The sequence below is a fragment of the Zingiber officinale genome, chromosome 6A, assembly GCF_018446385.1.
Source record: "Zingiber officinale cultivar Zhangliang chromosome 6A, Zo_v1.1, whole genome shotgun sequence".
In the NCBI taxonomy this organism is placed as follows: Eukaryota; Viridiplantae; Streptophyta; class Magnoliopsida; order Zingiberales; family Zingiberaceae; genus Zingiber; species Zingiber officinale.
The window spans coordinates 87,820,317-87,843,753 of NC_055997.1; the positions used below are offsets into that span (position 1 = coordinate 87,820,317).

Here is a 23,437-nt window from a genome sequence, read left to right on the forward strand (position 1 = left end):
TAATTTATCATTCTTTCTTGAGGTGTTCCTAGGCATATGTCTAGTTGTCTTGGGGTTTCTACCTAGATTTTCCTTAGCCTTAGATGAGTTGATCCTAGGGTTGGCTTTCCTAGTGTTATCCTTATCTAGGCTAACATGTTTAGCACCTAAGCACATATATTGGTTCCTTAAGTTAACATGCTTATCATTATTAGCAATTGCAATAAAACTACTAGCATGTGTCTTATTAGAATTGCAATAATGAGCTTTAAATGTTACCTTAGGGTTTGCCTTTGCTCCCCCTATTGACGTGCTCGGTCTCTTGTTCTTGTGAGGTTGCCTCCCCCTCGGACATTGACTCCTATAGTGTCCCCTTCGCTTGCATTGAAAGCACACCACGTGCTCCTTGCCTTTGCGTATCGGGACTCCGGCTTCCTTGACCTTTGGCGCCGGTGGAGACTTTCTAATCCTCTTTGGACACTTACTCTTGTAGTGCCCAAACTCCCTACACTCAAAACACATTATGTGTAATTTGCTTGAAATTAAAATGCTTGAGTTACCTAGGGTTGAGGATGAATGTAGACTCTCTCCTTCATCCCTTCCGGAGGTAGATGCTTCTTCTTGCTCCAATCTTGAAGAAGTGCTCTCCTCCTCTTCTTCCTTAGATGTTGAGTAACCCTCAACTTCTAATTCCTCTCTTCCATGGTGTGAGCTACTTAGCTCACTTGACTCCTCTTCATGGCTTGAAGTGGAGCTCTCCTCATGGAACTTGGCCAAGTTGTTCCACAACTCCTTGGCATTGTTATAACCACCTACCTTACACAAAATGTCATTAGGTAATGAAAATTCAAGAATTTTCGTTGCCTCATCGTTGATTGTGGATTGGTGGATTTGCTCCTTTGTCCACTTTTTCTTCTCTAGGGTTTCTCCGTCTTTATCCACCGGATGAGTAAACCCTACCTGCACACAACTCCAATTTTCAAGGTTAGTCATAAGAAAATACCTCATTCTTACCTTCCAATACGTGAAGTCGCAGCACTCGTAGAAGGGTGGAAACGTAATGTCTTCTCCGAGTCGATCCATTCTCTAGCTTGTGCTCCCACGGGTGTTAATCCGATGAAGAGTGCGCCTCGCTCTGATACCACTTGTTAGGATCCTTCGTACGGAGGCTAGAGAGGGGGGGTGTGAATAGCCGACACTAAATCGTCGCGTTTCTATAAACTAGGTTAGCGCAGCGGAAAATAACACGTAGAAACGAAGGAAAAGAAGACAAACCTCAAACAAACCGATGTAACGAGGTTCGGAGATTAGGGCTCCTACTCCTCGGCGTGTCCGTAAGGTGGACGAGTCCAGTCAATCCGTCGGTGGATGAGTCCCCGGAAAACCGGCTAAAAATAACTCCTTATGGGTGGAGAAACCTCGCCACAATACTTGTAACAACAAGAAGTACAAGAAAGCAGAAGACAATACAAGTGTAAAAACAATCTTGCATTCTCGTCGACTGGAAGAAGCAACAGCTCAATCAGGCGAAATGGTCGATAGGAAGCTCACGCGAAGCTTTGGAGGAGCTCAATCAAAGCTCAAGCACAGCAAGGACAGGAAGAAGGAAAAAAAAGTAGTAGCACCAAAGCCTTGATCTCCTTTTATAACACGCACAAGGCGAAGCCGGCGGAGAGGGCGGGCGACCCGTTGTGACTCAGCGGTCGAATGTGGACCGATCGAGCTCCACCGATCGATCGGGACCCGATCGGTCCGGGACCGATCGAGCCCTGGCTGATCGGTCCCTAGACCGATCGAGATGCTTCAAAGTTGCCCAACTTTACATTGCGTTTCTTGATCGATGCGTGGACCGATCGAGGCCTGGATCGGTCCACCGATCTGAGAGAGGTGGTTGCGTCTCTGATCGGTCGTGAGACCGATCAGGCTTCATGTTGATCGGTCCCCGGACCGATCAAGTGTAAAATAAGCGTTTTAGCACGCCCGATCGGTCACCGGACCGATCGAGACCCCTCTGGATCGGTCCCCCGATCCAAAGCTTGGTTTTTGCCCAAACCAAGTCCCAAGTCTCCCAAACCATCATCCGGTCAACCTTGACCTGTTGGTACATCATGCTTAGCATCCGGTCACTCCCTTGACCTGCTAAGACTCTCCACCAAGTGTCCGGTCAATCCCTTTGACCCACTTGGACTTTTCTCTTCGTGTCAAGTATTCGGTCACTCCCTTGACCTACTTGACCTTCTCAACACCAGATGTCCGATCACCCTTGATCCATCTGGATTTTCCCTTGCCCGGCTTCACTCACCAGGACTTTCACCTAGCTTCACTCACTAGGGTTTCACCGCTTCACTCACAGATTTCTCACCGCCTGGCTTCACTCACCAGGACTTCCAAACTGCCTGGCTTCACTCACCAGGACTTTCCCGAATGTCTGGCTTCACTCACCAGGACTTCCACTTTCACCTAGCTTCACTCACTAGGATTTTCACCTGGCTTCACTCACCAGGACTTCTCCGACTGCCTGGCTTCACTCACCAGGACTTTTCCCCGTGCCAAACTCCCTGTTTGGACTTTCCCCGTGCCAAGTCTCCATACTTGGACTTTCCGCGTGCCAAGCTACCTGCTTGGACTTTTCCCCGTGCCAAGTCTCCATACTTGGACTTTTCGCGTGCCAAGCTCCCTGCTTGGACTTTTCCCGAATCAGGTCAACCAGGTCAACCTTGACCTAAGGTTGCACCTACAATCTCCCAAACACCTATTCTTGTCAAACATCAAGAATACAACTCTCTTCTCATCAAACATCGTCAAACATCAAAACACAACTCGAGTCAGGTCAACTCGAGTCAGGTCAACCAGGTCAACCTTGACCTAAGGTTGCACCAACAAGAAGTGCTTGGGTGTGTGTGTGTGTGGTGGAACAATGGAAAGAGATCCGAGAGTTGTTAATTTGGGGAACATGTAGAACTTTAGTTTGTTTCTTCGCTCCATATTATATAAAATACTGGCATAAGTTGGTTATGAAGGAATTGACGGCTTGGCAGAATGTTTGGATGGCAAGTGAAAGCGAAAAAGTGGAGAACAAGCTCTTCCGGTAGCGAAGGGGGAGCCTCCGTATGGCCCGTGGCGCAGCCGTGCGGATTCGCACGGCCTCGAGTTGTCTCCTCTCAGCCAAAGCTACACGGTCGTGTGGAAGCACACGGCTGTGCCCTTCCTCCTCTCGGCCAAAGGTGACACGGTCGTGTCCTTCTTCCTCTCGGCCGAGGTGACACAACCATGTGGGATCACACGGCCGGACACCTCCTCCTCTCGGTCATTGCTACACGGTCGTGTGATTTCCACACGGCCGTGTCTTTCCTTCTTTTTGCCGAAGTGACACGGCCGTGTGAAGGTCACACGGTCGTGCCCCTTCCATCCTCTACCAAGGGTCACAACCGTGCAACCCTCACACGGACGTGCCCTGTGTCAGTTGAGAGTACAACACCTGTCAGGGCCACACGACCCAGACCCCTCAACAAGTTCAGACTATATTTCTGAATCGAGCGAAGTGCAAATAAAAATGTCCTTAGAAGGTATAAAAAAAAAAGAAAGAGTAAAGTAACGTCCGTGCTCTAAGGAGCGTCTTAGTCAGACGGTCATTATAGTTTGGTATCAGAGTCAGCTCCATCCTTCCGTCACACACCTCAAGCATTGATCCTGCAGCCTCCAAGTAAGAAATTATAGTTTTCATAACTTTTATGTATCTAGTTCTGTTATGATTAATAAGAATGCTTGTTCAGATTTAGCACGCTTATACATGAAAATACTATCAAGTGCTTATGATAGGAAGTAGTATGCTTATACAGGGAAGTACTAAATATAATAAATAAGAATGATGATAGGCTGACGAAATATCTCACTGGTTGGTCTATGGATATGTAGAATAGATAGAGGACAACTAGCCAGACAGCCGAGAGTGAAGGAACCTCAACCGGTGGGAAATGAGTCTGCACTCCAGCCCAACCTGTTAGAAGTAGTAGCTCAACTGCAGAGACAATTAGTGGAGCAGCAGCAGGTCATTGCCACCCTAACTACTAATCAGCAAGCTCCTCTTGTAGTCCCACCGGAAGTCAATATGGTAACACCTACTATAGCTGAAGTACCATCCGTTACATCTGTAGCCCCGGCAAAGGTGGTGAGGCAAGAAGCATATCTCATCCACTGGCACAAACTGAAACCAGAGAATTTCTCTGGCACCAATGAACCATGGGATGCTCAGGCATGGTTCAAAACCCTGGAGAGTATAATGGAGCTATTGGACTGGCCGGAGGTAGAAAAAATTAAGTGTGCCTCCTTCTGCTTCACTGGGGATGCAAGAATGTGGTGGGAACGAGTCAAGGCAAAATGAAAAGTAGATCAAATGACCTGGTCTGACTTTGAGACTGAGTTCTTCAAAGAGTTCTTCCATATGTGAGTCACGAACAAACATTACGATGAGTTCACGGAATTCCGACAAGGAAGTTTATCAGTAGATGAAGCCGTGAAGAAATTCAATAGGTTGGCTCGCCTATGTCCCGAGTTGGTCAACACAGAAAGAGAAAGGGTAAGACTAATGCTCAAGATGCTAAGACCTGAGATAGCTCTGAATGTAGCTGACAGAATTAATAGATCGCAGACTGCAAAAGAGCTGATTAGTAGTGCCCTGATCACGGAGCATTATCTGAACAGTATCAAGCAGCAAAAGCTAGTACTGATGGAGAACAAAGGTCAAGGGAGTTCTGGCACTCAGAAACCCCAAAGTCATGGGTCAACCTGGAAAGGAAGCTCCAAGAGGAAGCAGTGGAGTAATAAGAAGGGAGGATCCGTAAACAAGCAACCTAAGTATGCCACATGTTCCACCTACGGAAAGATGCATCCTGGAATCTGTCGCAAGGGCACGAGTGGTTGTTATACATGTGGCCAAGAGGGGCATATGACCAAGAATTGCCCAACCAAGATCAACCTTCTTCCTACACAACCTGTGCAATATGGAGGCAAGCAGGCACAGCTACACCAGATGTAGGTCGTGTTGGAGGGCCCTCGTATTAGACAAGGTAGACTGGAAGCTGCACGAAGTTCTACAAATGGTCGAGTTTTCTCCCTTACCAGAGAGGAGGTAGCAAACGCCTCCACCGTTGTCACAGGTCAGATATGCATTTTTAATCAATATGCAACTGTGCTATTTGATACCGGGGCAATCCATTCATTTGTCTCCATAGTATTTGCTGAAAGAATAGGTATACCCCCGGAGGTCCTAAGCAACAATTCTTGATGACACTACCCTCGGGGAGAGATAATGACATCTATGCACTGGCTGTGAGCTATGCCAGTCAAAATTTCAGACAGAGAACTGTACAGCGATCTGATCTTGCTTAACATGTCTGATTATGATGTTATTTTTGGGATGGACTTTCTGAGCAAGTATGGTGCCTCCATCGAGTGTCGTAAGCGAAGGGTTTTATTCCAACCTGAGGCATAGTTTAAGTTTGTGTTCATCGGAGATTCAAAGAAGAGAACCCAGAAGTTTTTATCGGCTCTGAAAGCTCAGAAGATGTTAGCCGATGGATGTGATGGGTTTCTAGCTCATGTGGTTAATACCCAGTAAGAAAGAAATAAAGAGCTAGAGAGAGTTAGAGTCATGTGTGACTACCCGGAAGTGTTTCCCGATGAGTTGCCAGGTTTAGCGCCGGATAGGGAAATTGAATTTGAGATTGAACTCATCCCTGGTACCCATCCAATCTCAAAAGCACCCTACCGCATGACTCCGGCAGAATTGAAAGAACTTCATGAACAGTTACAGGAGCTACTCGACAAGGGCTTCATTCACCCTAGTCACTCACCATGGGGAGCTCCGGTGCTGTTCGTAAAGAAGAAGGACAGGTTCATGCGAATGTGTGTGGACTTCCGAGCGCTGAACAAAGTAACAATCAAGAATAGATATCCCTTGCCGAGGATTAATGATCTATTTGATCAGTTAAAGGGAGTCACAGTCTTTTCTAAGATAGACTTGCGGTCCAGATATCATCAAGTGAAAGTGAGGGCAGATGATATACCGAAGATAATATTCCGAACGAGGTATGGACACTACGAGTTCATAGTCATGCCTTTTGGAGTGACGAACGCTCCAGCTACGTTTATGGATCTGATAAACAGAGTGTTCAAAGCATACTTGGATATGTTTGTGATCCTCTTCATAGACGATATTCTTATATACTCCATAACACAGGAAGAACATGTTGAACATCTAAAGATAGTGTTACAGATTCTTCAGCAGAGACAGTTGTATGTGAAGTTCTCCAAGTGCGAGTTTTGGATCAAACAAGTGTCCTTCCTAGGTCACATTATTTCCAAGGATGGGGTCATGGTAGACCCGACAAAAATAAAAGTTGTGAGTAACTGGAATAGACCCAGGAATGTCAGTGAAATCAGAAGTTTCCTTGGATTAGCAGGCTACTACAGAAAATTTATAGAGAACTTCTCCAGGATCGTCTCACCACTGACATCACTTACTAGAAAGAATAGAAAATTTGAGTGGATAGAGGATTGTGAGAAGAGTTTCATGGAACTGAAAAGGAGATTGACCAGTGCTCCAATCATGACTCTTTCAGAGAATGGCGAGAGCTTCGATATTAACAGTGATGCCTCTAAATTGGGACTCGGAGTTGTACTGATGCAGAATGTTAAGGTCATCGCTTATGCCTCGAGACAATTCAAGGATTATGAGAAGAACTATCCTACTCATGACCTTGAGTTAGCAGCAATAGTCTTCGCTCTCAAAATCTGGAGGCATTATTTATACGGAGCTCAGTGTAAGATTTACACTGATCACCAGAGCCTGAAGTATTTCTTCACTCAGAAATACCTAAACATGAGACAACGGAGATGACTTGAGTTAGTCAAAGACTATGATTGTGAAATCCTCTACTATCCAGGGAAGGCGAACAAGGTGGCAGATACGCTAAGTAGAAAATCTTGCGCAACTTTATTTTCCTTATCTGCCATGTCTCAACCCCTACGGAATGAAGTAGTAAATTTTGGGCTAGAAATTATTACTGGGCAGCTCTCCACTTTGACACTAGTGTCAACCTTGCTTTACGATATATAGAAAGGGCAGGATGAAGATCCTAATATTCAGAAGATCAAGCAGGGATACAAAAAGGAGAAAATGGAGAGTTTCGAATATCAGATCATGGGATGCTATATTATGGTAATCGTCTTTGTGTCCCTAATCAAGAAGAACTGCGAAAGAAAATTCTAGAGGAAGCCCATAGAACACCTTATGCAATGCATCATGGTTCCACCAAGATTTAAAGGAACGCTTCTGATGGTCTGGAATGAATAGAGATGTTGCTAGATACATCAGTACCTGTCTGACGTGTCAACGGGTTAAAGCAGAACATTAGAGACCAGGCGGAGTTCTGCAGCCTATCCAGATCCCAGAGTGGAAGTGAGAGGATATATCTATGGATTTTATAGTAGGATTACCCAGAACTACGAATGGTTATGATACTATCTGGGTAATAATAGACAGATTAACCAAGTCTGCTCATTGCCTAACAATCAAAACATCCTACTCTATTAAGCAGTTAGTACAATTGTATGTAAAAGAGGTCATCAGGTTGCATGGAGTTTCTAAAACCATAATTTCTTATAGAGATTGTCATTTTACTTCACACTTCTGGGAGTGTGTTCATAGAGCTCTTGGCACTACGTTACGATTCAGTACTGCATTTCACCCTCAAACTGATGGGCAAACAAAATAGGTGAACCAAATTTTGGAGGATATGCTACGGGCTAGTGCCTTAGATTTCAAAGGGAGCTAGTGGCAATACCTATGTTTAGCAGAATTGGCATACAATAATAGCTATCAAGCTACTATCGGAATGACACCCTATGAGGCTCTATATGGGAGGAGATGTAGATCTCCTATTTGTTGGTATGAAGGTGGTGAAAAGAAAGAAATGAGACTCCAGATAGACCTCATCGAAGACACCACCAAAGCTATTCAGAACATTCGCCAGAGAATAGAAACTGCTTATAACCGGCAGAAAAGCTATGCGGATGTGCGTCGTAGACCGCTAGAATTTGAGGTTGGGGATTCAGTATTCCTCAAAGTAGCTCCTATGAAAGGAGTGATGCGGTTTGGGAAGAAAGGAAAGTTAAGTCCACGGTATGTGGGGCCATACATGATCACCAAAAAAGTTGGCAAGGTAGCTTATGAGCTGGAACTACCCCAGGAAATGTCAGCTATTCATAATGTCTTTCATGCCTCAATGTTGAAGAAGCATGTTCCCGATGCAAATCAAGTGATTGAGCTGCAGACGGTACAAGTTCAAGAGGATCTCAATTTTGAAAGTCGACATATTCAAATAATAGATTGAGAAGTTAAGAAGCTGAGGAACAAAGAGATACCGTTAGTAAAAGTGTTGTGACAAAGTCAACAGTATGAAGAAGCAACATAGGAACGCGAAGATGATATGAGACAGAAGTATCCATAACTATTTTAAGTTCGAGGATGAACTTTTTATAATGTATGGGGGATTATAACACCCATAAATTTCTTCTATTTAAATACAGCAAAAAGAAGTAGAAGAAGAGATAGAAGAAATAAAAATAGATTAATAAATGGCCTTGGGCTAGGATTGAACCCAAGACCTCTTATTTATGATTGGTTAAAGTTGTCATTAGGATGGTGGTAAAGCATCACATGAGCAATAGGAAACAATTCATTATATGTAGAATATATGTGAAGAGATGCTTCAACTTACACTTGGTATAAAAGGGAAAGGATGAGATGAAAACCTAACTTTTCATCTCCCTCTTCCTCCTCTCCTCTCTAGCCGAAATCCTCTCCTTCACCTTTGTGGTTTTTGGGCAAGATCTAGGACTAGGGTTTCTAAAATTCTAAGTCTTCAAGGGGAGGATCTAAGAGGATAATTCCACAAGGTTCGTACGCACGTGAAAGGTGTTTTGGAGATCAAGACATACAAAAGAGAGGATTTTCTTTCCTACACCCTCTATAATAGTAAGATCTAGCGAAAGGATGTAAGTACTACTCACCTGCAGTATAAGTTGCTTAGATTATGCATGTATGAACCTTCTTGCAGTGGGTTGTTATGGTTGTATGCATGATTAAGAGATATGCATGTTAAAGAAGATATACGACATGTTATGTAAGATGCCCTCTACAATTTTTGGGATTAAGAGCATGTTTAGAGGGTCTTGGATTGCTTCCCATGTAGTTTGGGGCTAAGAAGTATATTCCGTTGCCCTAAAGTGCTTCCCTATAAGTGTGAGGGATTAAGTGCACACAAGGTGTTTGTTGAAATGACAAGCTAGTGCAAGTATAAGAAAGTATTTTACTTTGATGTGGCATTGTACTGGACACAAGGTCCATGGGTGGGCTCTTAGATCACCCCTAGTCCCCTAGATCACCTAATAGTACCTTAATAGGTCCGGGATTAGCTACCTAGGATCTTACTAAGGATGCACGCAAAGTGGTACAATGTCAGACCCAAAGTAAGTTGATTATTATTTTCACTAGTATGTAATATGAAGTTTTCCCAAGTTTATTGTTTATTTAAGTGAAAGTATTCTTAAGTTTGGGAATTAGAGATTATAAGGTGCAGTTTTGATGACTTCTATTGTATAGCAAGGTCTATGGTTTTCATTACTTGTTTTCAATACAAGGATGATTTTATGTTGACGTCTCATGATAAACCTATTTAAAAATAATGATGCTTATATGATGAGTCTATTTAAAAATACATATCATGTACATATTTCCAAATATGGGTTTTAGCATGAGTAATTATTGAGTGCATGTTTTGTGTTCTTTCAATCTGTTTTGCAAAACATGTTTTCCCTTTTTAATGTATTGTTTTGTGAGTAGATGGTACTTACTAAGCGTTTGCTTATAGATTGCATTTCCTTATACTACAGATAAAGGTAAAGGAAAACTCGAGTAGGAGGAGGCAGCAGGAGCAGTGCTTGGGTGTGTGTGTGTGGCAGAACAATGGAAAGAGATCCAAGAGTTGTTAATTTGGGGAACATGTAGAACTTTAGTTTGTTTCTTCGCTCCATATTATATAAAATACTAACATAAGTTGGTTATGAAGGAATTGACGGCTTGGCAGAATGTTTGGATGGCAAGTGAAAGCGAAAAAGTGGAGATCAAGCTCTTCCGGTAGCGAAGGGGAGCCTCCGCACGGCCCGTGGCACGACCGTGCGGATTCGCACGACCTCGGGTTGTCTCCTCTCGGCCAAGGCTACACCGTCGTGTGGAAGCACACGGTTGTGCCCTTGCTCCTCTCGGCCAAAGGTGACACGACCATGTGATTCCACACAGTCGTGCCCTTTTTCTCTCGGCCAAGGTGACACGGCCGTGTGAGATCACATGGTCGGACACCTCCTCTTCTCGCCCATTGCTGCACGGCCGTGTGATTTCCACACAGCCGTGTATTTTCTTCTTTCTGCCGAAGTGACACGGCCGTGTGAGGGTCACACGGTCGTGCCCCTTTTATCCTCTACCAAGGGTCACGGTCGTGCAACCCTCACACGGCCGTGTCCTGTGTCAGTTGAGAGTACAACATCTGTCAGGGCTATATGGCCCAAACTCCTCTAAAAGTTCAAACTAGATTTCTGAATCGAGCGAAATATAAATAATAATATCCTTAGAAGGTATAAAAAAAAAAAAAGTAAAATAATACCTGTCCTTTAAGGAGAGACTTAGTCAAGCGGTCGTTACAATTATTCTTGTGTGTTTTTTTTTTTTTTTTTTTTGTCATTATGGTTGAACGTATCATTGTAATCTCATGAAAAAAAAATATGCATTCGAGTTATCTTTTTACTTGCATTAAAAAATACATATAAGTATGCACAGAAATGCAGAATCAAATACGTATCAAATTATTTTTTTATTACAGAATTAAAAAAAATAAATTCATGCGCCGAAGTTTTCAGTATATTGTATCAATATCAAAATTTAATTATATACCATATAAAATTTATATTATACCGAATATATCAAAAATTTAGTACTTCAATATAATTTTTTATTATATCGATTTTTCGATATAATATATAATATAGAGTTTAAATTTTGATATACCTCGAACTATATCATATCAACTTCGTGAGTAAAACATGGACAAAAATGAATCCTTTGTGCACAAAATTAAACATGCATTTTAACGTTGTTCTGATATCATTGCTGAATTAAATGCATCAAACACTAGTTAAATTCTGTAAATACTTGCAACTTTTATAGTATATTTTGGTTAATCCTATTCTTGGTGCTTGTCAAAGCAATTACACATTCAGTCTTCCATCTTATAAAAAAAATGAAAATAACAACCAACCCTTTTTACCTTGACATTCATTTATAAAAGCGTAAAATATGAGATAAGCGGACAGTTTTAAAAATCAGTCACATTATCCAATGAGCGTGCACAAATCCGTTGGATCATTTTTTTTTTATGATCCAAAAATGTGTTACTCATATTCATGATTAGATCATGATCATGATTCAATCATAAATTATTATGATTCTTTTCTGAATATACCGTCCCTATCAGATTATAATTTTTATTCGGAGCGGACGGGCGATGGTCGTCCGAAGGCCTCTGGTGGTGAATAAGTGGTTGATTACTGGATACCGAGCGAGGATGTCTTTCAGGCAGCCTCCGATCACCCGCTCTAAATAAAAATTATAATCTAGTGGGGACAATGAACTCAGGAAGGGATCATTATCATTTGCGATCGGATCATAACCACGATCCAATCACAAATACAAATGACATATTCTCTGTATCATAAAATATAGTTCAGGAGATCCTACCTCCTGGTGAGCGAGGTGTTTACCGTCTATAGGTCCAATACTTAATAAAAGCAAGACAATGTATAGATAAAATATTTGACTCGGTTATTATCAAAATTAATTAATTTTAAAAAATAAAAAATATTTAAATAAAAAAATAAGAAAAAAAATACAAAATTGATCTAACCGTCGGATTTTGGAGAGCCGCCCTCTTCTCGACGCGGCTTCTTTTATACCAGCTGACGGCCCCTTCCCCAAGCCTTCTTTTTCCTTGCTTCCTTCGACCCCAAATCCCATTCGCCGTCCGTCCTCCGCCACCTCGCCCCAATCTCCACGGAGAGCGCTCTAAGGCACGGACGCCCCACTGCTGCTGCTCGGCAGACGACTATCGCGATCGCGTTAATCGCCTCGGTGAGTATTCAGGCGATGTTGGCCTTCTTTTTTCTGCCTCTCTTTATGCCCTTGACCTACCTCCTCTCCTGTCCCCTATTCGTTATCCCCGCCGTTGCGTCTTCTTTTTCTGATTGATCATTGGGAATCGCCTTTTCCGTTGTTGGGCAGCGTGTTCTTAATTTTATTTCGATCAACTTTCAACGCATAATTAGATTCTGGAATATTTTGGTTGTATTTATTGGAGACGATGGATTACTACAATTTGAAACTTGGATTCTGTGGATTGGATAGTCACGGTTTTCACTAGTCACACATGCTCGAAGATGCGACTCCTAATGCTGACTGTTACCAGCATTTGCAATTCCAGAAAATGTTCTGGTGGGATGAATTGGATGTTTTAATTTCCATCAATAACGATAGTCGCTAATAAAAAAATGAACAACATAATACGGAGGTAAACACAGGGTTCAAGAGAAAAAAAATACAGAGGTAAACAAAACTCTAGTTTTGAGTTGAAGATCGAGACATTCCAGTGATAATGGCTGTTTTAATAGCCCCTTCATCCTTTCCACATTCAACCATTATAATATATATCATAATTCGAAGCTCTTAAAGAACTGGAGGAGAGATCAAGAGTAGGACATGAAACATTTTTACTCCTTTTGATTATGATTTTTTGATCTTTGGATCCATGAAGTCAGTTGGGCAAATTTTCTTTTATATAATGCAAGTGTCCCTTTAAGATAACTATTGAATCTAGGTCAGTATCCTTGATTTATGGGTGGATTTTTTTTTTTTATCATCTTCACCATATTAAAGATGATCATATATAGTATATCTCAGTTGAGGAAATCATTTCATTCTAGTTCATGTTAGATGTACAATTATGAGCTTCTTGTATATGAGTTTTTAACCAGTTGATTTAATATTATTTTCTTCTGTTAAAGAACTTGTTTTGCATTATTTTTTTCTAAGCTCCTGTTCTTCTCCATCTTTATGGTTTTAGATTTTCTGATCTTTTACTATATGTTGCTTATACTGCACTTTATTCACATCACATCTTCATTTCCTCATTCAGATGATAATTCTGTGATATGGACTGGAAAGTTTTGCTCGTCCTGGGTATGCGTGAATGATGTTCAATTTGGAAAAGGGTTCAATTGCTCCTGCTAGATGGAAATGGCAACAGACGACTGAACTACCACTTACTACTAAATTGCTGAGTGATGTGTCACCCGAGATAGAATTATCTGATTATAGAAAATTACCAAGTTCAGCACCTGAGCCCCCAGTTGGGCTTCTAAATGGTGAACACCTAGATGCAGAACTGATCGTTGATTTAGATCTATTTTTTGAAAGGCTCTACAGTTACTACCGTCAGAAGGGGCTTTGGTGTATCATCGTCAAGTGGATGGTTGAACTTTTATATGTAATTTTCATGGTAGGGTTTATTGCCTTTTTCTTACTTTATGTTGATTGGGATGCCTTGCGCAAAGCAAAGTGTGGAGTTGAGGCAGTTGAGTTGGGAGAAAAACCTTGTGATCTTCCTAAGGAAGTCATTAAGCAACATCCTTTAGTTCCTTTTACAATTAGTAAAGCAATTATTATTGGCTCCATGGTCATATTGACTCTCTATGGGCTTTTCAACTTTTTGAAATTCTTTGTACAACTGAAGAATATTGTCAAAATTCGTCACTTCTATTATAACAGGTATTAATGCAACTGTCAATATACTATTTATCTCAGAATTTTCAGGAAAAAACTTTCTAAGTAATAATTTCCTTTCAGACTCAATGTTACAGATCGTGAAATTCAGACAACACCTTGGCCTACTATTATGGAAAAGGTTGTTCAACTACAGAAGTCTCAACAACTTTGTGTGGTAAAGGATCTTTCTGCTCATGATGTGGTAATGAGAATAATGCGCAAGGAGAATTATTTGATTGCGATGATTAATAAAGGTGTTCTAGCATTTTCCATTTCGTCATGGGTTCCTGGAGCTGGTCCAACTGTCAAATCTAGAATCACTGGAAAGAAAAACCATTTGATACTTCCAAAAACTCTTGAATGGACCTTAAATTGGTGCATATTCCAAAGCATGTTTGACAGGTATGTGTTGAGTAAGGTATCTAGTTGCACATTATTTGTTGAGAGGAGGTTGGCAATGTTATCACATTTGTGTTGATGTTATATGCAGATTGATACAAACCAATATGACATGAAGAACTATCCATTGCTCTTTAAGAATTACTAGAATGTTCTTGAATTTGCAGAAGATATTTGAACAGTGACCTAATAATGCTGACATGTTATAATATCAATATAACATGTAGATTGTGCTTGAAGTAGTTTCAATAAGTTAAATTTGGCAGAATGAACCAAAGTTCATTTAGATTTAGTCACTAGGCAGTTTATTCCCCTACCAATAATGTGTAAGGGTTTCTCTCACATAAATACCTAGTATCTTTTCAGCACTATTAGAGTATTAATTTTGGTATTTGCTATATATTGGATATGCATCATGCTTTGCAAGTTTAATATTGAATACCATCATGCTTTGCTGTATATTGAAAGTTTTTTGGTTGACCATAATTACTTTGGCTGAAGGGGAGCCTTGGTGCACGGTAAAGTTGTTGCCCTGTGACTTGAGGTCGCGGGTTCGAGTCGTAGAAACAACCTCTTGCAATGCAAGATAAGACTGTGTATAATAGACTCAATGTGGTCCGACCCTTCCCCAGGACCCATATTGACGGAAACTTTGTGCACCGGTCTGCACTTTTTATATAATTACTTTGGCTTGATTAATGTTTCAAAACCTGTTACTATAATTTGTATATGACAATGAACAATGTAGTTCCTTTCATGCCATAATACAATGGAGTTGATGTACATTAAGTTATGATCCTGAAGGAAGTTAGTCAAAGCGTAGATCCTAGAAAGTCTACTGTAATAAACCATTATTCTTGCTATGGGCTAGATACACAGGTGATATGTTGTCATTGCCATGAGTGATTCCCCACCTCCTACCCCCATAAAAGTAGATTTTTTGTGTGCAATATGATTATTATTTACACAAATTTTGATGGCAACTTCTTATTATCATGGATATATTTTTTATTTGTTTGCAGCAAATTTTGTCTTCGAAGGGATTTTGTAACCAACCCTTCATCATTGAGAAAAAGACTTGTTTGTCTTGGGATTGGAATGTTTCTCATATCACCATGCCTTTTAATCTTCTTGCTAGTGCACCTTTTTCTAAGACATGCTGAACAGTTATACCATCATCCAAGCACAGCATCATCTCGTAGGTGGTCTAATTTAGCGAAATGGATTTTCAGGGAGTTCAATGAGGTAACCTTCTTACAAGATTAAATTAAGATTTAGTTTAACTTTCCCACATCCTTGAGTAAAAAATAGATTAGTATAACAATAGAATAAACTCCTACAAAAGTCATTTGCACTTTAAGCCAAGTCTATCACCTAAACCTTACCTTAGTAACCGTGCTAAGAAACTCTTCCCTTGACAACCTCAAGGCAAGAAAAGAGTTAAGAGAAATGTTAGGATGAAACAAATCTGATCACATTATATCTACTAATGAATCACAATTGAATGCAATTACTTAATCATAATGAACTAACATGACCCCAAATGCATATTTACATCCCTGAATGTAGGCTATTATAGTCCCTGAGTGCTTGAACATATGAACTACCTATTAGATGACATGACATGACATCTAGTAATCAAGAGAGCACATATATGGAAGTTCTTCCCTTGCACTCTATCTTACTGTTTGGATTGATAGCTCATGTTTTGCCTAAACAGTGGGTATTGCTGACAAACAACCACATAATGCAAGAAATTGCCCTCGAAGCTTCACACTCGTCAACTGCTAGTCAAAAGAAAAAAAGTTTATGGATTGCTCTTTATTTTGAGTCACGTGTGTACCAGATTCAGTCCTTTATATATCATCAATAAGCTTGTTGGTTATATGGTTCATTAGGCCATTCATCCATCATGATAACATTCAAATATCTCGTTTCTTCCATGACCCTAATCATGATAACATTAAAAGGAGCTACCCGATACAACAGAGAATGGTAGGATCTTACCTCACGGATAACGTTGGTCATCAAGGATCATCTAGTTAAGCAATCAAATCTGAACTTTTACTTCTCTAGGTTCTTGTTTCCATAGTTGATTACAAATATTGAACTGAATCCACTGTTGCACCAGAAGAAAAAAAAACAGGAATGGAGCTTTTACCAGCTCAAATTATTGACTTGACTAGAAATGTGACCAGCTGGGGTATATTGATTGACTTGGCTGACTTTTGGAAAAAAGCAGAGGACCTAGCAATGTCATCAAAAACCATGCTACTTTTATAAATGACTATCTAAAGTCAAGAATTTCCCTTGTATATAAGCAAGATGTTGATAAGAAAACTTATCATTTTGCATGATAAATTTATAGCATGTTTAATATTTATCATATTTTTTTTATTGGCTGGTACTGCTCTTATGTCCTTGAGTAGACTGTACAATTAAATTCAGAGTCAAAACTGTCTAAAGTCTCCAATGATTTGTTTATAGTTCTCAGTAGGGATGGAATCTTTTATCACTCTTTATATAATTAGATGGCTCAAATCATGTTTGAATTTCCTTATCATGCTGAACCATAGATTTCTTGAAGTTCAAAACTCTCAATCTAAAATAGAACACCAGAAAACTTGTTTGCATCATATGCTACAGTCCAAACATGAGTTTCATTAACAATCTTGTACTGTTCTCATTTTTCATTGCAATGACTGTTTGAATAACTTTTCAGGTGGATCATTTATTTATGCAACGATTAAACAACAGTGTGATAGATGCTTCAAATTATTTAAAGCAATTTCCATTCCCTCTAATTTCCATATTAGCCAAATTTGTGTCTTTTGTTTCTGGTGGCTTCGCTGCAATTCTAATTATAATTGCATTTTTGGATGAGTCTCTACTTGAAGGTCAAGTAAGTTATCTATCTTATGCATTTAACTATGAATTTCAAGTTAACTATGCAAGTTTTATTTGTGCCTAAATATGATTTCAGATATTTGGTCGCAATTTATTTTGGTATGCTGCTGTTTTTGGAACTGTGACTGCCATAAGTCGAGCTGTTGTAACAGATGAACTTCAAGTTCGTGATCCAGAAGGTGCAATGTCTATTGCCATCCAAAACACACATTATATGCCTAAAAAGTGGCGTGGTAGAGAAAATAGTGATGCTGTTTGTGCAGAATTTGAAACCCTGTTTCAGGTGTCGTACTTGTACACCACACCCTATTTTCTTTAACTATTATCTTTGTTAATTCCTTTTACACCAATTAAAAATTTGGTGATAGTAATGGCTCTGTTATTTTCCAAATTATAGTTGCCACGAGCAATTGTTCTAAACGGCCAAAAATGTTATTTTTGTCATATATTATTTTTTTCTTAAATAATATGCAAAATTTGAAATGCAAACATGCACAAGTTCCATGACAAACATTTTGCATTAGGGGTTAATTTCTGTAGTTTTTTCTCTTTTCACACAACTTCATGTAACGTTAACCTTGAAACCTACAAAAAAAGATGTGTTATATACAAGTCTAATTAGATATTGACCTACTCATTATTTAATTTGGAGTATATTCTAGATCTATACCTGCTAACCTTGTTCTGCTGAGGCTAAACTTGGTACAAATTAATTCATTATTGAGCATCTGATAGTGATTTATACGATTTAAAGTATGCATCTCTCAAATATTGATGCTGATTTTCGTTCATTGTTCATTATAACAGGGCAATAAATTTTCGTTCATTGTCCATTATAACAGTGCAACAAATTCTCATTCATTGTTCATTATAACAGGCTGATTTTTTTTTAGCATGTATTTTCTATGTTTGCTGCAGCACAAAGAAATTCTTCCTTAGGCTACATCACCATTTTTTTCACTAACTGCCTGTGAGCAACTACGATCAAACTGATATATACTATTAGTTTCTCTTACATGAATTTGTTTCCAAGTTATATAAGTAACAATAACTTATTATTAAATTATAGTGGCATTTGTATAAGTGATAATTTTGAAAGAGTTAATCAATGGAACATGGCAACCATATATAGAATAAGTTATATAGATCATGATAAATACATACTTTCAGACAAAAACTGACGTTTTTAAGGCATTATAAGAATAGGCATCCAAAATTGTTTAAACCTTGATATGTAACATTGTTATTTAACCTAAAAGGTAATGGCATCAATAGCGAACCATCTTGTTTGCTATAGGAGATGATGCGATAGGTCATGAGTGACTTCTATTGTTGATTGCACCACCAGACTTTTGACTCTTAGTTGTTTGACAAAGTCATTTGGTTCAAACTCAATAACTTGGCTTGGATTGTGTGAGGCAATATGTGATTAAAATGATATGTGGTCTCCGTCTACTTTGTGGCTCGCATAATTTCTCATCTGAGCGTATTAAGAACACATACATAATGATAGTGTATGTTCTATGTGCTGCGGCAAATTATTGCATGTGCATGTCGTACATGGACCAGTTTACAAATAATGATGGGTATAGAACATTTCAATTTCTTTAAATCACAGTTATTTTAAGTTTTGATTGTACTTTGTAGCATTGAAAAGTTTGCTTAATTGATCTTTTCTAGTGCAGTACACTGGAATGATGCTACTGGAAGAGATGGCATCCATTTTCATTACTCCTTATTTGCTCATATTTGTTGTGCCAAAGGTAAAACTTGGTGTTATATTCATGAACTTGCATTATAAGTTTGTATTCAATTTAATACATATATGTATCAATACACAGCATGTTGATGACATTTTGAAATTTATTTCAAAATTCACGGTGTATGTTGATGGAGTTGGCGATGTCTGCAGGTCAATCATTGTACTGCTGTCTTTTTGTTTTTTCATGATTGGCTCTTTTGCTTACTCATGAACTTAATTCTCTTTTATTTACATGCAGTTTTAGTTTGTTTGACATCCAAAACCATGGAAATAAGAAGTATGCTTCACCTTCTAATGCAGAGCGAGATAAGAGTTCTCAGGGTAAAACAGAAAAATCATTTTTGAGGTACGTTTTCCCTGAGGCTGACTTGTTATCTAACATGCCCTTTCGAAGAACTGGTTATCAGTACGTCTTCCCTGAGGCCATGACTTGTTATCTAATATGCCCTTTTCAAGAACTGGTTAGCATGTGGGACAACATTAAACTACCATCTACTCAAGGTTTCTTCTATTCAACTTCATTCCGTATCCATTTTATCGTAAAAACAACTTTTAGCATATGGTCAAGAGGATCAGTTTGTTGCAATGAAGTCATTTGCTGGACTAGCAAGTTGCATATACAAAGTTGATTTATATGTAGTTTTATCAATACCCTTTTTGTGCATTCTAAAAACAGGACCCATTACCTTGATACAATTCCATCAGTCTATTTTTTTCCCGCTGTCCTAAGCTACAATGTCAGCTGCTCGACTAGGTCATTGGTGGAAACTGAGTTCTTTGTTCATTATGTTTTTATGATAAGCATGGATAGACAGACATTTTCCTCATTAATCAAACCCTTTCAAGGCCAAACATGACTGGCAACCTTTCACTCTTTGTTGGCTAAATATCAGTGGTTGAAAAAAGGCAGCATTCATGACAGATCTCGAGTATCTTTACTTGCTACAATCATTCACTACTTTTTGAACCTTATAACTGAAGAAAAGATTTTCTTTGGAATTATGCAAGGTTTTTCATCCCTTTCTGATATGTTTGGATTCTAACAGACAATCCAGGGGCTTTTTATAGTTAGGTCCAATTATATGATGTGATTCTTCAAATTAATATCACAATTTCAATTATTATTTTTATTTTTGCATAGATGAGTGATTAGTATTCATAATTTTTTTTTACCTACATTTGTTTCATGCTTTTCTGCAGCTTCCAGAGCACCTATCCATATTGGGAACCTGACACATATGGTCAACAATTCCTGTCCAATCTTCACAAATTTAGGGAAAGACAGACCCACATCAGCTACCCCTATACCATTCAGGACAGCTCATCTTATCACCCATGGAACTTTACGTCAAGATGGAACGACAAGCATGAACAAACATACCGATTCTTCTCGAGGGAAGAGCATCACAACCTTGATTATTTTTCATTAACAAATCCTAATCGAAGGACTCGCCCTTATATCCTTGATTGGTATTACACAACCTTCTCGCTCGACCCAGCTAGAAATTCAACTGACTTCCATCCATCTACCAGTGAAGTGATAGTCGAACCTTCAGAACCTATGTGGTCGCCGCTGAATAAACAGTTAAGTGAAATCGAAGAAAGTACAGCCTGGCAATCTCAATTCTCAGATAGAGTTTACAGTCACTTGGAGGCCTCTACATCCAGACCTCTATTCAAGGAGCAGGATCTTCACCACCCAGTTGTGGAGCATCACAATATTGGCCATTGGTGGAATCGACCTGGTTCTCAGTTATCTGTCCCACAGGCAAGCTTTATGGAACCCCCAACCTTCGGTGAGCAGCATCTGAATTTCCACCATGATGATGCATCTGAGAGAAGCGAGGAGCAGCAAGGAGAGTCAGAAGTCGCTGCCGACAATGAGTGGAAAACCCCAAACTCTATGTTTAGAACCACATACATCGATGACTCTGATAACGACGAGGCATTCAATCTTCATTTTACCGATGACAAGGGCAAAAGACACATTCGGCAGACGACTAATCATAACAGTATGCCGTTTAGAAGCATTCCTGTGAGAATACTACCAAGCAGCAATGATCCAGTGTGGTTCAGAGAACGTTGAGAGCTGGCTGTTCTGGAAGTCATATAGTAATGCTATTCTTTTGTAAATATAATATTCGTTGGTGGGAATGCTAGAACTCTATTACAAATCGTGTAATTAGCCCTGGAGGGGTGGTTCGCAAACTACATTGGATCGCAGTGCAGCTATTACATGTGCTGTATGATCAACCATTTATATATATTTCCCTAATAAAATGGCTAACCGCAAGCCTTATTTGTGGCTCGGGTATCGTTTCAAATGTTGCAATGTCATCCAGGGCAACAAGCCTTGACCCGACCCGATGTGTCAAAGTGGGGATCGGGCTTGGTCTGCCTGGGTTCGACAGGTGCTGCTCTTGTTCAAGGTTGCTCCTAAATGTTAAATGATTTCATAGCTGCCTTAGCTAGAGTACTACTATAATAGTTTCTCCGAAAAGATCATTTTGACTAAAGGTCTCAGCCTAATCGACTCGCCATTCACTGGGAAAGATACACGTGAATTTATCTCTATCTTTCTCAAGTGGTAGAATTGCCACACGGGAGCAAGATTCGAATCCCATGAGGTTCATTCCCTTTAGTAAGTTATCTATCTTATGTGATGAGTATTATCATCTTTTGTCACAGCCCATGAGGTTCATTCCCTTAAGTAAGTTATCTATCTTATGAGATGAGTATTATCATCTTTTGTCACACATGCATGTATCTTAATATCGTAACAAACAAACAAACTAGCACAAATAGATCAATAATCTTGAATGGAAAATACCAGTCAATTACAGCAGCAATGTGAACTTTGCTGTCAGTTTACTCATCTACCATCACAATAAAATTACGAGTTGTACGTACGTATATACACTTTTTGATGCCCTATTTTTCATTATTGTACGTTCTATTTGTAGAAATTAATAGGTAGAGAAAAAAAATAATATAAAGTTTTTTTATCATTTTATTATTAAAGTCAAAGGTTTATTTATACAAATTGTCTAAAATAATAATGGAAAGATTAAATAAGACATGCAATCATAATAATTATAAACATAGTAATATAATAGATTTGAAAATATTATTTTTCCTATTTGATTCATGTCGATCTTGATTGTGTGTCAAATATAATAAATCTCAATTGATTGAAATCAAATAGAGATTATTTCCATTATTGTCATTACTCCCGACAAACTCAACGGGAGTGCTTGAACGTTGAGTTTGAGTGCTAATTTGGTAAAACGTTGTCTAGATAATGACTTAATAAAAATGTAATACCCCGGTTTTGAGATTCTGGTTAAGTATGACTTAAAAGATTAGGGGGACGTTTAGTTAAATGATGGGAATGACTATGAGTATGGATTTGATAGTAGGGTGGAATGAGAATAGGAATGGAAATAAAACCCATAAAGTTATATGGGTTTGGTTGATTCCCATAAATCTAGTAATCATTCCCAAAATGTCATTTCCAAACCCACAATCCAAGCATTATCTTTTACTATCATTCCATTCCCTCATTCCCAAACCCATCAACCAAACACCCCCTAGATGATACTATCCATATCACCAAGCTGCACCTTCCTTTTCGGAAGCCCAAACTTAAGAACTCCAAAATTAAGCGTGCTTGGCTTGGAGAAATCTAAGGATGGGTGACCTCTTGGGAAGTTTTCCAGGGTGCGTGCGAGTAAGGACAAAGCACGCTGAAAGGACCTCCGGTGGTCTGTGGAGCTAGTCGTCAACCCGATGGGCAATTCTGGTGGCGTTCCAAGTTCAGTCCGGGTGGGACCCGCCCGGGCTGGGGAGTTACAGATGGTATCAGAGCGACCTTGTGACCGTGAGTGCGCCTGTGGCAGGAGCACCCAGGGCACCACCTAGCGAGTGAGATTCTGGGATTTGTCTGTGGTGTGATTTGTGGTTACACAACGAGGACGTTGTGTCTTTAAGTGTGGGTGATTGTAATATCCCGGTTCTGAGATTCTGGTTAAGTATGGCTTAAAAGGTTAGATGGTATTATCCATATCACCAAGGTGCATATTCCTTTTCACTTGGCTTGGAGAAATCTAAGAATGAGTGACCTCCTGGGAAGTTTTCCAGGGTGTGTGCGAGTAAGGACAAAGCACGCTGAAAGGACTTCCGGTGATCTGTGGAGCTAGTCATCAACCCAATGGGCAATTCTGGTGGCGTTCCCGGTTCGGTCGCCCCGGCCGGGGCATTACAAAATATATCAACAAGTTGATCTTCCGTAGAGATATAAGAAACAGAAAGTTGTCGAGTCGTCACACGCTCGCAAACAAAATGAAAATCAATCTCTGCATGTTTGGTACGAGTATGAAAAACAGGATTTGCCGCAAGATAAGTTGCTCCAATATTATCACACCATATTTTAGGCGTAGCAGTTGGGAAAAAGTGTAATT

At 39.6% G+C, this 23,437-nt stretch overlaps 1 protein-coding gene across 1 annotated transcript; it reads left to right on the forward strand.

Moving 5' to 3' along the window:
* The first annotated feature begins 12,047 nt into the window (after positions 1 to 12,047).
* LOC121996821 (autophagy-related protein 9-like) lies at positions 12,048 to 21,285 on the forward strand. Its single transcript, XM_042550942.1, has 10 exons — positions 12,048 to 12,220; positions 13,281 to 13,912; positions 13,991 to 14,311; positions 15,331 to 15,553; positions 17,031 to 17,210; positions 17,292 to 17,498; positions 18,901 to 18,978; positions 19,057 to 19,127; positions 19,216 to 19,323; positions 20,178 to 21,285. The coding sequence occupies exons 2-10, from the start codon at positions 13,335 to 13,337 to the stop codon at positions 21,061 to 21,063; spliced, it is 2,652 nt and encodes an 883-aa protein (XP_042406876.1). The 5' UTR covers positions 12,048 to 12,220; positions 13,281 to 13,334; the 3' UTR covers positions 21,064 to 21,285.
* The last annotated feature ends 2,152 nt before the right edge of the window (positions 21,286 to 23,437 follow it).

What these genes read in the sequence shown, in the direction of transcription:
- LOC121996821 (XM_042550942.1), top strand. Translation starts at nt 13,335, where the DNA reads ATGATGTTCAATTTGGAAAAGGGTTCAATTGCTCCTGCTAGATGGAAA. An exon ending in TCATATTTGTTGTGCCAAAG is followed by an intron (nt 18,979 to 19,056) that starts GTAAAACTTGGT and finishes ATCAATACACAG; the next exon opens with CATGTTGATGACATTTTGAA. An exon ending in ACAGAAAAATCATTTTTGAG is followed by an intron (nt 19,324 to 20,177) that starts GTACGTTTTCCC and finishes GCTTTTCTGCAG; the next exon opens with CTTCCAGAGCACCTATCCAT.